Below are 12,678 nucleotides of genomic sequence, written 5' to 3' on the forward strand. Positions count from 1 at the left end.
ATCCTCTTACAGTTTTTTAAATTTCTTTGGGATCTGCAGTAATGTCGCCTTTCTCATTCATTATTTTGTTTATTTGGGTCTTCTCTCTTTATTTTGTCAGTTTAGCTAGGGGCTTGTCAATCTTGTTGATCTTCTCAAATAAGTAACTTTTGTTGTTATTTATTCTCTCTGTTTTTTTGTTCTCTATGTCATTTATTTCTGCTTTAATCCTTGTTATTTCTTTTCTTCTACTTGCCTTAGGATTAGTTTGCTGTTCATTTTCTAGCTTCTTCAGTTGCTCCATTAGTTCTTTGATTTTAGCTCTTTCTTCCTTTTTGATGTATGCATTTATTGCTATAAATTTCTTGCTCAGTACTATTGCTGCATCCCATAGGTTTTGATATGTTGGGTTCTCATTTTCATTCATCTCTGTATATTTAGCAATTTCTCTTGCCATTTCTTCTTTAATCCACTGATTGTTTAGGAGTGTGTTTTACCTCCAGGTATTTGTGAATTTTCTAAGTCACTGATGGTTATTGACTTCTAATTATATTCCATTGTAATCAGAGAATGTGCATTGAATAATTTCAATTTTTTAAAATTTATTGAGGCTTGTTTTGTGTCTTAGTATATGATCTATTCTGGAGAAAGTTTCATGAGCACTAGAGAAGAATGTGTATCCTGGTGATTTGGGATGTAATGTTCTATATATGTCTGTTAAATCCAATTCATTTATCAGATTGTTTAGGTTTTCAATTTACTTATTGGTATTCTGTCTGGTTGACCTATCTATAGGAGATAGTGATGTGTTAAAGTCTCCCACAATTACTGTGGAAACATCCATTGCTTCCTTTAGTTTTGCCAGTGTTTGTCACATGTATTTTATGGCACCTTGATTGGGTGCATAAACATTTATGATTGTTATTTCTTCATGTTGAATTGCCCCTTTTACTTGTATGTAGTGGCCTTCTTTGTCTTTCATAACATCCTTGCATTTAAAGTCTATTTTATCTGAGATTAATATTGCTACTCCTGCTTTCTTTTGGCTGTAGCTTGCATGAATTATTTTTTTCCATCTTTTCACTATCAGTTTCTTTGTGTCCCTGTGTCTGAAATGAGTTGCTGTGTGCAACATATTGATGGTTCATATTTTTTGATCCATTCTGCCAATCTATATCTTTTAATTGGGGAGTTTAATCCATTTATATTCAATGTTATTACTGTGAAGGCATTTCTTGAATCAGCCATCCTATCCTTTGGTTTATGTTTGTCAGATATGTTTTTTCCCTCTCTCTAATGTCCTTTAACTTACCCATACTGAATCTCTTTAGTACTGAACCTGTTTCCATCTCTCTCTCTCCTTTCTTTGTTTCTCTGTCGGCAAGTCTCTCTTTAGTATCTCCAGTAGGGCAGGTCTCTTGTTAGCAAATTCTCTCAGCATTCATTTGTCTGTGAAAAATTCAAGTTCTCCCTCAAATTTGAAGGAGAGCTTTGCTATATAAAGAATTCTTGGGTGGCAATTTTTCTCTCTCAGAATTTTAAATATGTCATACCACCACCTTCTCAACTCCATGGTGGCTGCTGAGTAGTCACTACTTAGTCTTATGCTGTTTCCTTTGTAAGTGGTGAATTGCTTTTCTCTTGCTCCTTTCAGAACTTGCTCTTTCTCTTCAGTATTTGACAATCTGATCAGAATATGTCTTGGAGTGGGTTTATTTGCATTTATTCTATTTGGAGTTCTCTGGGCATTTTTGATTTTTGTGTATTTATGTTGTTTAGAAGGTTTGGGAAGTTGTCCCCAGCAATTTCTTTGAATACTTTTCCTAGACCTTTACTCTTCTCTTCCCCTTCTGGAACACCAATGACTCTTATATTTGGATGTTTTATATTATCTGTCATATCCTGAGGTACATTTTGATTTTTTCCCCATTATTTCTTTTGTTCTTTCTCTTTCTGTTCTGTCTTATTCAAGGTTGCTGATTCACTGTTCCGCTTCCTCTAGTCTTGTACTGTGAGTATCCAGTATCTTTTTAATTTGGTCAACAGTTTCTTTTATTTCCATAAGGTCATCTATTTTTTTATTTACTCTTGAAATTTCTTCTTTATGCTCTTCTAGGGTATTCTTCATGTCCTTTATATCCTGTGCCATGCTCTTTTTGTTTGTCTTTAGTTCTTTGATTAATTGCTCCAAGTACTGTGTCTCCTCTGATCTTTTGATTTGGGTGTTTGGTTTTGGGTTATTCATATCATCTGGTTTCTTCATATGCTTTAAAATTTTCTGTTGTTTTTGGCCTCTTGGCATTTGCTTAACTTGATAGCGTTCTTTTAGGATATGTAGACTGATTCAGACACCTATCTCTAATTTGTCAGATCTACAGCTTGATGGCATGCACTTTCTCTAACTAACCAGCATGTGACATCCACGAGCCACCTATTCCCCTCAAGTCAGTTCTCCCCCACTTTGTCTTTGTGGTGAGTGGGGATCTGAATCTTGTGGGGTCCAATTGGTGCACCAAGTTTTTGTGTGTAGTTGGTGCTGCCTGCCCTTAATGTGGGGCATGTGTCTGAGCACTTAGGGAGGGAGGGTGGCTTTCATAATCAAACCTCCCAGGTGTTCCTGGAGATTTAAGGCTGTTGCAAGAATCTAAACCTTCAGTTCAGACTCACTGCAGTTTGTCTCTCCTGCTGACCCACAAGTCCTTGGTATTGGTGTATGGTTCGTGGGACTCCCAAGTGGGTCCCTCTTCCAAGCCATGCCCTCCTAGGGCCTCTGCTGAGGGAAGGCTGCTATGTTACAAGTGAGTGCCATCCCCCGAGGGAAGTTTTGGGCCGCAGGGCAGTGTAGGGGCATTCCCAGCATGCTGAAAGGATGGCTGTATGGGGCATGTTAATTTCCCCCTTTTCACACACCTCCACCTTTCTAGCTCTGGGACAATTAGCTGCGGGTGCATGAAAGGCTACCATCCATGCCAGATATTGTGGCGTGTGTGCATGTTGCTGGAAACACTTCCTGTTGCACTGGGTTGTTTGGTGCAGCTCTGGGCTGCAGCGCCAGTGTCCAGCAGGGGTGTTCCCAGCCCTCCGGGGAAGATGGCTGTATGAGGTGCTGTTATTTTCCCCTTTTCACTTACGTCTGCCTTCCTAGCTCTAAGACAATTAGCAGTGGGTGCGCGAAAGGCTATCATCCACCCCAGATATTGAGGTATGGGGACGCAGTTCCCGCCATGCTTCACTGTGCAGTTCTCGCTGCCATATCCACAGGTGCTTTTGGGTTTTAAAACTAGTGCAACTCCAAATGCCAACCCCCAGTTTCCCCAGACCGCAGCATGGCTGCCAGTTATCCAGCAGGCTTACTCACTCATTACAGAAAGCAGACTCTCGGTTTCACCAAGTGCATGGTCCCTGTGGATTTAGTAGACCTTGTCCAGCTGGTGCATCGCTGGAACTGATGTTCTGGGTCGCTTTCTGTCTTTTACCTAGTATTTTTCACGGGGAAGTTTTTTTGCCCTGTCTCTCCTAACCTTCATCTTCCAGAAGCCTGCCAGTAGATATTAAATAAGTTTAAACAGAGAATGAAGCCCAAAGAACTAGAAAAATTAGAATTTACTTTGTTCAAATTAGAATTTAATTTATTCAAATTTACATAATATGAAGATAATTTTTAATGATATCCTGAGACAGAATCCAAGAGTGTCGCAGAAAGGGAGGCAGGAGTTGAAGTGGCAAAGAGAGGGTGCTTAACATATTTAATTTTAAAAATTAAAATTCATAAATATAAGTTAAATACTCATATAAAGTGTAAGAAATAAAAATAGTTTAAAAGTTTTGGAGAAAATAAATTGGTAGATCACAGTAGATCAATAAAACAAAAAAATCATAAGATTGAAAATGAAAGATACAGAAATGATAAATTCAGGAGAACCAACATCTAATTATGTGCTCTAGAAAGTGGTGGTGGATGTGGAAGAGGATAGAAAAAGTAAATATAGACTAAAGATCTACAGATATAAAATGAGATACATTTCATATATTTTATTTTTCATTTTCAGTAATAACCAAGGAGTGGGTGGCTCTTGGGTCCCTTCAAGTTACTGTTATGGAATTCTACCTTAAATTCAAGCCCTTGACAATGAAAACTCATTTCCTACCATTCTGTGTCTTTGTTCACTAACTAAAATATTAAAGATATTTCTCCAATGTCCTTTTCACAGCTGCTTTCACTTCCTTATTCTTTAGGCTGTAGATGAGGGGATTTACCATGGGTGTGACCACACTGTATTGCAAGGAGAAAAGCAAATCCAAGGAGGAACCAGAAGTGGGTGTGAGATAGCGAGAGAAACCAGAGCCAAAGAACAGGATCACTGCAATGAGGTGGGAGGAGCAGGTGTTGAAGGCCTTGCTTCTGCCTGTTGTAGAACTGATGGTCAGGATCAAGGAGATAATGCGGGCATAAGAGAAGAATATGGGGAGGGATGTTCCAAGCCCATGCAGTAAGGAGGAGCAGATCAGGATATAGATATCGATGGAGATATCAGAGCAAGACAGAGGGAGGAGAGAGGGCAGCTCACAGATGTAGTGGTGTATGATTTGGTCCTCACAGAAGTCTAGATTGACAGCCAGGAGCACAGCGGCAACTGAATTGAGACCGGCCAGGCCCCACGAGGCCAACACCAGCCTCACACAGAGCTGGTGGCTCATCACCTGTGCATAGAGCAGTGGGTGGCAGATGGCAGCATAGCGGTCATAGGCCATCACTGAGAGCAGAAATGCTTCAGTCCCTGCAGTGAAGAACACAAAGAAGACCTGGGCCAGGCAGCCCTCTACAGAGATGGTTTTCTTTTCAGACAGGAGGTCCACCAGCAGCTTGGGCACCGTGACAGAGGAGAAGCAGAGGTCCAGGAATGATAGATTACTCAGGAAGAAGTACATGGGGGTGTGGAGGTGGGAATCAGCTCTGATCAGCAGCAGCAGCATCAGGTTCCCCATCAGGGTCAGGAGGTAAATCACCAGGAAGAGCACGAAGAGCAGGGCCTCGATGTGGGGGTTGGCAGACAGCCCCATGAGAATAAACTTGGTGACTGTGCTGTGGTTCCTCAAGGCCATTTAGAGACAGTTCCTGGGAATAAAGTAGGAAGATGGGGTGAAATCTCCTCTGATTGTTCCATTTACTTTCAGGATAACACTCCTTCTTCTTACCTACCCCTTCCTTCTTTGCCTGGACTCTGTGGCCAAACATCTAAAGCTGCCCGCATTGTATCTCAGTAAGAGATGTTATCCTGTCTTGTCTATGGCCCATCTTGTATGATGGTCTTCACATACTTCAGCGATTCTTATTCCTGTTCAACAGGGACCTGTTGAAATAAAAAGGCACACTTCCACATTCGTGATGTTTAGCTTCCACTGGACTCTTCCTATAGTTCTGAAATCCTTAAAGGTTCTAGCCCATACATGTAGTTGTTTCCTAAACCTTCTCTTCTTTCCTCAATTTACAAATGATTCAGTTTTTTGCCCTAAAGATACTTCAGTGGCTCCTTATGTAGGCTGATTTATCCATAAGGAACAATAGGCACAGAGCCTAGAACTCATCATTCTTTCAGGGCCCATGGAAATTTTTTTTTTTTTTAAATCAGAAGAAAAAAGTGAATATGTATTTGTTTTGATAATAATGCAATCATCAAGTTTAATTTTTAATATTTTTTATTTGAAGAAGGGGACCCTGAAGGCAACTGTTCTGTGGTCCATGAAAGTCATGATTTTGCTCTGTTTGTCATTTCCTAAAGACTGTATTTATTTTTAATAAGACTTTATTGTATTCAGAGCATTATACCAACCACTATCTCAGTTATTCTCATGACAAGTCTGAGAGAATTTCCAGGCAATTCTGATTCCTAGGTTAGGCAATTTTATCCCCATTCTATCCATGAGAAATCTGACATTTGGGGTGATTTTGTAATATGCTCATAGCAAGTAGAAGAACCAGGAAACAAATCCTGTTTGTTTCCTGATTATTGGCCCACTTCATAGGCTTGGTTCAAAGGAGTGAAGACCACATTCCTACCCTGATTAGTTCTTCAGACTTCTTCCTCATCTGCCCTTAACCTACCTTTCAGCCACTTTGGCTGCTTCTGATGCCAGACAGGTCTATTTGTTTCTGTGTCTTTGCTCACATTGTTTTCCCTTTCAATATTCACCTCCTTTGATGCACAGATCCAAACTCTTGTGGCTCATCCAGCTTCATGCAAATCCTGTTCTTTCCTTGTAACCTGTTTTAACTGCTCCCTCCTCTCAACCTACAGCTCTCTGTTCAAATCAAGTGGTTCCTTGATCTCAGGTGCCTATGTCATAGCCTGGATTTTACTTTTTTATTCACTTAAGGTTAAACAGGTATCTCAGTTTCCCTCTGGACTGTGAGCTCCCTTAGGTCATGGACCACATACTTAAAAGTAACCAGCACAAATCAGCATTTCTCTGGCTCTGTGTACCCTCATTCTATGTTAGCATCAGACTATACCGCTCAGATTATTCTGAGACATGATTCATGTTTGCCTTATACAAGATCACTTCAGTACTCCTAGCCTAATCTTCTGCTTTCATTCCATTGCCCCAAATAGCACTAATGTCAGGCAGCAGTGTTGCTGATAGTACTGTTCAAAAAAGTTGTCATGATTCCTACCTATGATGAACATGACTGCAAGTGCTGAATTTCAAGGAAGCTGTTTTATGCATGGACCATGTCCTCTTATGTCACTGTGACACTTCTGATGTGCTCTCAGTTTTGTAGAAGCCCCAAGCACTCTTGCCATTTTGCAAGAAGTGGCTTGCATTTGTTTTGTGTACGTCTTATTCTTTTATTGTCCCATGATGTGTAGAGTGAAAATATCTTATAGTTTTCCTTCAAAATTTCTTGCATCATTTTGCCCTGGATCTCAGGTGTGCTTCCAATAGGACCATGAAGATGGGCAGTTTATGTAGAGGTGATGCCAATTTAGAATCATTTGAACCCTAAATTATGTATCCATGTAGTAAGTTGTTGTCTTGTGTGAAGATTCTTGCCAGAACTGGATATTTTAAGGCTAACTTGTCAGTATTCTGCTTTTGTTTGGCAGTTCAAAAACTGCCCAGAGAGCCTCCTGGATTCAGGAAAAGTTTAATTCTGCAGATTCAGAGAGCTTACTTCTGGCCCTTCCAGCCTTGCCAGCAATCTAAGACCAGACGCTTTTTGTCATGAGAAACGTCATTCCTGAAACTAGTACCAAAAAAGCCCTATCTTAAGACATCATAGATCCAGATCCGGACTACCTTTGAGCTGGGACAAACAGGGCAGGGTTCAACTTTGTTGTTTGAGATCCAGTGATGATGAAGAATGTCTAGCTGTGGAAGTTACTTTTAAGAATTCTGTATAGATAAAATTGAATATACTGTTGAAATCAACATTTTATCTGGAATATACACAAGCAAAATAAAATGATACATTGAAACCATTCTCCCCAATAATTTAGAAGTTTCAAATTATTTGTGGTTAGAGCTATTCTCAAAATTGTTTCCATTCTTTCATTTCACTCAAAAGGGGGCTGGCCTAGTGTGTCAAAGGGCTCCAAGCTCTTATATTAAGAACAGTGTAGAATTTCTGGAGAACCATTTTCTGTCCTGCTTTATATCTACCTTTTGTGAGGATGATGTAATCAAACTGACATTTGAGGTTTTTTTTTAATGATCAGTGACAAATATTTGAATTTAAAGACTAGATTAATTAAGCATGAAAGTAAATGGAAGCCTGGGTACTCTATAGAAGAGAAATATTGGCTTCATTTCATCTGAGCTATAAAAGATAGATGCCAGCTTTAGAACATGGGATGAGAGCATTACAAGACTAAAGGGGAAAAGATAGGGAGGTTGATCACAGAGAGAGATAGAAGATGCAAAGAAGATTTCAGAAGGATTTTAGACAAGTCTTGCTCACCATTATTCATGCACAGAAACTTCACATCCATTGATTTCTTTGGTGATTTGATAAATTTCTCCTACAAAGAGATAAAGCTTGATATTGAGCATATTTATTTTATAGGTTTCAAGAAGGTTCACTAACATAAAGTTCTTCCCAGTCTGCCTTTAATACAGAAATTTACACATTCAATTAGGTTACTTAAAGATCCATCTGAAGTTAATAAGAATCATCTCTAAGAGAGATGGTACTTAGTTACCTGATCTTGCCCTGATCTTGAAAGTGGGTTGATATAACATGAGATATTATACAGGTATCTGGCAACGTGCCTTCCCATATTGGTGTTTAAACTAATCCTGGCATGAAGAAATGTGGGAAGGCTATGTGTGGAAGGTCAGTTTGGAGAAGGTGGCTTGAGGGAGCCTGGGGGCTAAGGAACCACATTCAGATGCTGAGTGCATGGGGAGGAAACTGACTGGGGAGAAGGATCCCAACGCTGGAAGCAGGAGGGGTCCAAGGGTAAACTCATTCATTGAAATTATTCTCAGAGCTCTCTGCTCCTGTGCACTCTCACATGATTCACACTGCCTTAGTTGTGCCTAGACATGAGGTTGTTCAATAACTGAAGACATTTAATGGCAGTTCTCCTGACTGGAGTTCTGGGCAAGTGGGGGATAAGTAGCTCCAAAACTCCACTATCTCTCTCTGACATCCTCATTTCATTCCTGGTCACACTCTCTGTAATGTTAGGGATGCTGAAGCTGAGCAGATTTATGTCTAGGCTGTGGCATTTCCATGTCCTCATTGTTACACAGAGAGGGAGGCAAGAACTTTGAGTTTTCCAAGGCTGCTGGGACAAATGCACCATTTGGGGGAACAGAAATCTCAGCTGAATGCTGGGGAGGAGAATGTCTTCCAAGGTGCAGGAAGCTTTCATCTCCAGCTGAGAGAAAAGGGTAGAGGGGGAGCCTTAGACTTAGGAAGAAATGGAATGGATCTTGAAGTGGCAGGGGTGTGGGTGATGGAGAGAATGGGCAGCAAAATTAAAACCGATAGAGCACTTACCAGGAAGAAAAATAGGCATTGAATCAGGGAATTTGGGATGATATCGTATTCCTGGCTTTTGCTGGATGAGGTGGCCCTTGAAGGTTCTGCGTTTCCCATATCATGGGTGGACACATCATAGGTAAAATCTCCCCATAAGAGAACTGTTGTCACAGGTGACTGACTCTCAGCACAGCAGAAAACCTTGTCTCTTGCTGTTCATAAGTGCAGAACATTAGCATAGTTCAGGTTCTAGAAGCACTAGAATCACCACCAAGTCATGATTATTCTCTTCAGTACCTTAACCTAGAGTGCTATTCTGCAATGCAGGTCACTACATGAATAGAGAAGAGCAATGTCTCTAAAGAAGATCACTTTTGGAACAGCTGGCATTTTTCATTTCACTGGATCTTCCTTAAGTGCTCTCAGGTCCAGTAACCTGGCATCTCTTCATTTATTTCCTGTGAGTCTGAACACAGTGCTGAGAGCATCACCTGCAGGAAGAACTCTCTACTGGGAACCACTCAGACCCTCCCTGTGCTTGGGCTGCAGGGGCTGGGTCCAGTCCTCAGGGGAGGCTGCGCCAATGCCCTGTATTCCCTGAAGCCTCGGGGTGAAGTTAAGCTCTGGACTCACTAACTACACAGTTTCTAGCTAACTAGAAAGTTAAATGTAGTAGGAGGCAGATGGGGATTCTCTGCTGAGCAGTATTTAAAGTTTCTGAATTAAGGCAATTATTTATGCCTTGAAAAGAGATATTACTAGGCCTGAGGGGACTGAAAAAAGGATTTCAAAGAATGTAGTCCACTGGAAAACAGTTATTTTCCTCATGGCACAATGGCGCCGAGAATGGACTTTAGTAATTTTCAAGCGAGTTGGCTTTGGGAAACTACCAAGTCACAACTCATTTTCTTGTGTGCATACAGGATTTTCTCATATCAAAAATATGATGGACTTATTTATTAAATGAGAGGAGATAACCCCAGCTTGGGAAATTCATTGGGCCTTCAATTGTAATGCATTTTCAAAGAGTTTGTTAAAGAGTTAATAATTTGAACATACAATGAATTATTAATAATTCAGACAATGGGTTTTAAAATGTCAAAACTCAAAATATTTTATTTCTTATTTGAAGGACAGAAGAGTCATCAACATATTATTGGGATTGGCCTATAAGTAACAATACAGAGTACATTTCTCCATTAATTTAATTGAAGACATGCCAAAGTTAATAGAACATTAGTTTATTCAACATTTCTTCAGAATGCCATGTATTGACATGTGACAGGGCTTCAAAGAGTAAGACATGTTTCTTCTTGTCTACCTAAGCCCTCCTAGGGGTATATAGGCATTATCTTTAAATGTCATTGTTTGAGAAAAGTTAAACCCAGTTGTTACTGTTTACTTAATATCTGATTGCATGTTAGCAAACATTTCTCAGTTCTAGGAAGTAAACTTTATTCCTTGTAACAAAGGCCAATTTGGTATGACTTTGCTTTGCTTGGTAAATGTTGCTCATTGACTGGCATTGCCTCTGTAAATATGAGATAAATAAGGGAAAAGCCTTTACCATGCCTAGCACTTCCGGATTTAACACTATTTGAGGAGCAGTAGAAACCATCAGTTGCTGGGGAAAGGACCAATCAAGAATTAGAGGTTTCAGGTGGCTTTGTTGGGAGGCAGGGAAAAGTTTTCTTACTCTCATTTTCTCAGTTAAAACCGAGCAGCTCTGCTTTAATCACTTTTATTTGCTTATGTTTTTATGTACATTTTTTAAAACAATGTATTCAGGGCTAAAATATATTTTAGCCATCTCATCTGGTTTAACTCTTTGTTTACTAAATGAGAAAATAAAAGTGACTTGTATAAGATGAAACAGGTGGTGGCAGAGCATGATTAAGCAATAGATATTTTTAACATTCAGTATTTAATTTATGTCACCAGTCACCAAAAAACGCTACGAGAATTTCACATTTATTAGAATGAAAAATGTGTGGGGATGACATAATGGAGAATAGATTTTATGAAGTGCTTTTTCTTGGTGGGTGTGATGGTTTGAAGCTATTATGTACCCAAGAAAATCATGTTCTTAAAGCAAATCTATTCCTTTGCATGTGGACAAACTGTAAGCAGGATGTTTTGGTGAGTACAATTTTAACTTATGATATGACCCACCTCATTCAGGTTGGATGTTATCCTCTTACTAGGGTCCTTTATAAGAGGATAAAAGATAGAGAGAAGACACTGAAAAAGCCCCAGTGAAGCTGAGAGTGAGAAGCCAGAAGCTGAAGGCAGTGAAACCTGGGAGAGAAGGACTACCAGATGCCATGTGGCAGAGGTTTTCATAAATGTAAGTTAAAGACCTATATAAAGTGGAAGAAATAAGAATAGTTCTAAAGTTGTGGGAGAAAATAAATGAATACAATCTTCAACAAAGTAGTCAATAAAACAGCAAAAATCATAAGGGTGAAAAGGTAAGATATATGAATGACCAATTCAGGAGATCCAACATCTAAATATGAGTTTTAGAAAGAGTGGTGGTGTTGGAGGTGGAAGAGAGAACAAAAGTAAACATAGACTATGTTCTATAGATATAAAATAAGATATAATTTCATATATTTTGTTTTTCATTGTCAATAATAACCAAGAAGTGGGTGCTTCTTGGGTCCCTTCAAGTTATTATGATGGAATTCTACCTTAAATTCAAGCCCTTGGCCACACAAACTCATTTCCTAATGTTCTGTGTCCTTGTTCACTAACTAAAATATTAAAGATATTTCTCCAATGTTCTTTTCACAGCTGCTTTCACCTCCTTGTTCTTCAGGCTGTAGATGAGGGGATTCACCATGGGTGTGACCACACTGTACTGCAAGGAGAAAAGCAAATCCAGGGAGGAACCAGAGGTGGGCATGAGATAGCGAATCATTCCTGAGCCAAAGTACAGGATCACTGCAATGAGGTGAGAGGAGCATGTGTTGAAGCCCTTGCTTCTGCCTGTTGTAGAACTGATGGTCAAGATTGAGGAGATAATGCATGCATAGGAGAAAAAGATGGACGGGGATGTTCCAAGCCCCTGCAGTAAGGTGGAGAAGATCAAGATGTCGAAATTGATGGAGATATCAGAGCAAGACAGAGGGAGGAGAGAGGGCAGCTCGCAGCTATAGTGGTGTATGATTTGGTCCTCACAGAAGTCCAGATTAACAGCCAGGAGCACAATGACAACTGAATTGAGACCGGTCAGTCCCCAGGAGACCAACACCAGCCTCACACAGAGCTCGTGGCTCATCACCTGTGCATAGAGCAGTGGGTGGCAGATGGCAGCATAGCGGTCATAGGCCATCACTGAGAGCAAACAGGCTTCAGTCCCTGCAGTGATGGACACAAAGAAGACCTGAGCCAGGCAGCCCTGTACTGAGATGGTTTTCTTTTCAGACAGGAGGTCCACCAGCAGCTTGGGCACTGTGACAGAGGAGAAGCAGAGGTCCAGGAATGCCAGGTTACTCAAGAAGAAGTACATGGGGGTGTGGAGGTGGGAATCAGCTCTGATCACCAGCAGCAGCGTCAGGTTCCCCATCAGGGTCAGAAGATAAATCACCAGGAAGAGCACGAAGAGCAGGGCCTCGATGTGGGGGTCGGCAGACATTCCCATGAGAATAAACTTGGTGACTGTGCTGTGGTTCCTCAAGGCCATTTAGAGACATTTCCTTGGAATA

At 40.4% G+C, this 12,678-nt stretch overlaps 2 protein-coding genes across 2 annotated transcripts; both read right to left on the reverse strand.

The window, feature by feature from the left end:
• Window positions 1–4,158: 4,158 nt before the first annotated feature.
• Window positions 4,159–9,479, reverse strand: LOC119543402 (olfactory receptor 8S1-like). The gene is made up of 2 exons (XM_037848216.1): window positions 9,460–9,479; window positions 4,159–5,095 (listed from the first exon to the last, which is right to left on the reverse strand). The coding sequence occupies exon 2, from the start codon at window positions 5,080–5,082 to the stop codon at window positions 4,159–4,161; it is 924 nt and encodes a 307-aa protein (XP_037704144.1). The 5' UTR covers window positions 5,083–5,095; window positions 9,460–9,479.
• A 2,253-nt stretch (window positions 9,480–11,732) lies between these two features.
• Window positions 11,733–12,656, reverse strand: LOC119543488 (olfactory receptor 8S1-like). The gene has a single exon (XM_037848342.1). The coding sequence runs from the start codon at window positions 12,654–12,656 to the stop codon at window positions 11,733–11,735; it is 924 nt and encodes a 307-aa protein (XP_037704270.1).
• Between the last annotated feature and the right edge of the window lie 22 nt (window positions 12,657–12,678).

Source organism: Choloepus didactylus, chromosome 8, assembly GCF_015220235.1.
Source record: "Choloepus didactylus isolate mChoDid1 chromosome 8, mChoDid1.pri, whole genome shotgun sequence".
In the NCBI taxonomy this organism is placed as follows: domain Eukaryota; kingdom Metazoa; phylum Chordata; class Mammalia; order Pilosa; family Megalonychidae; genus Choloepus; species Choloepus didactylus.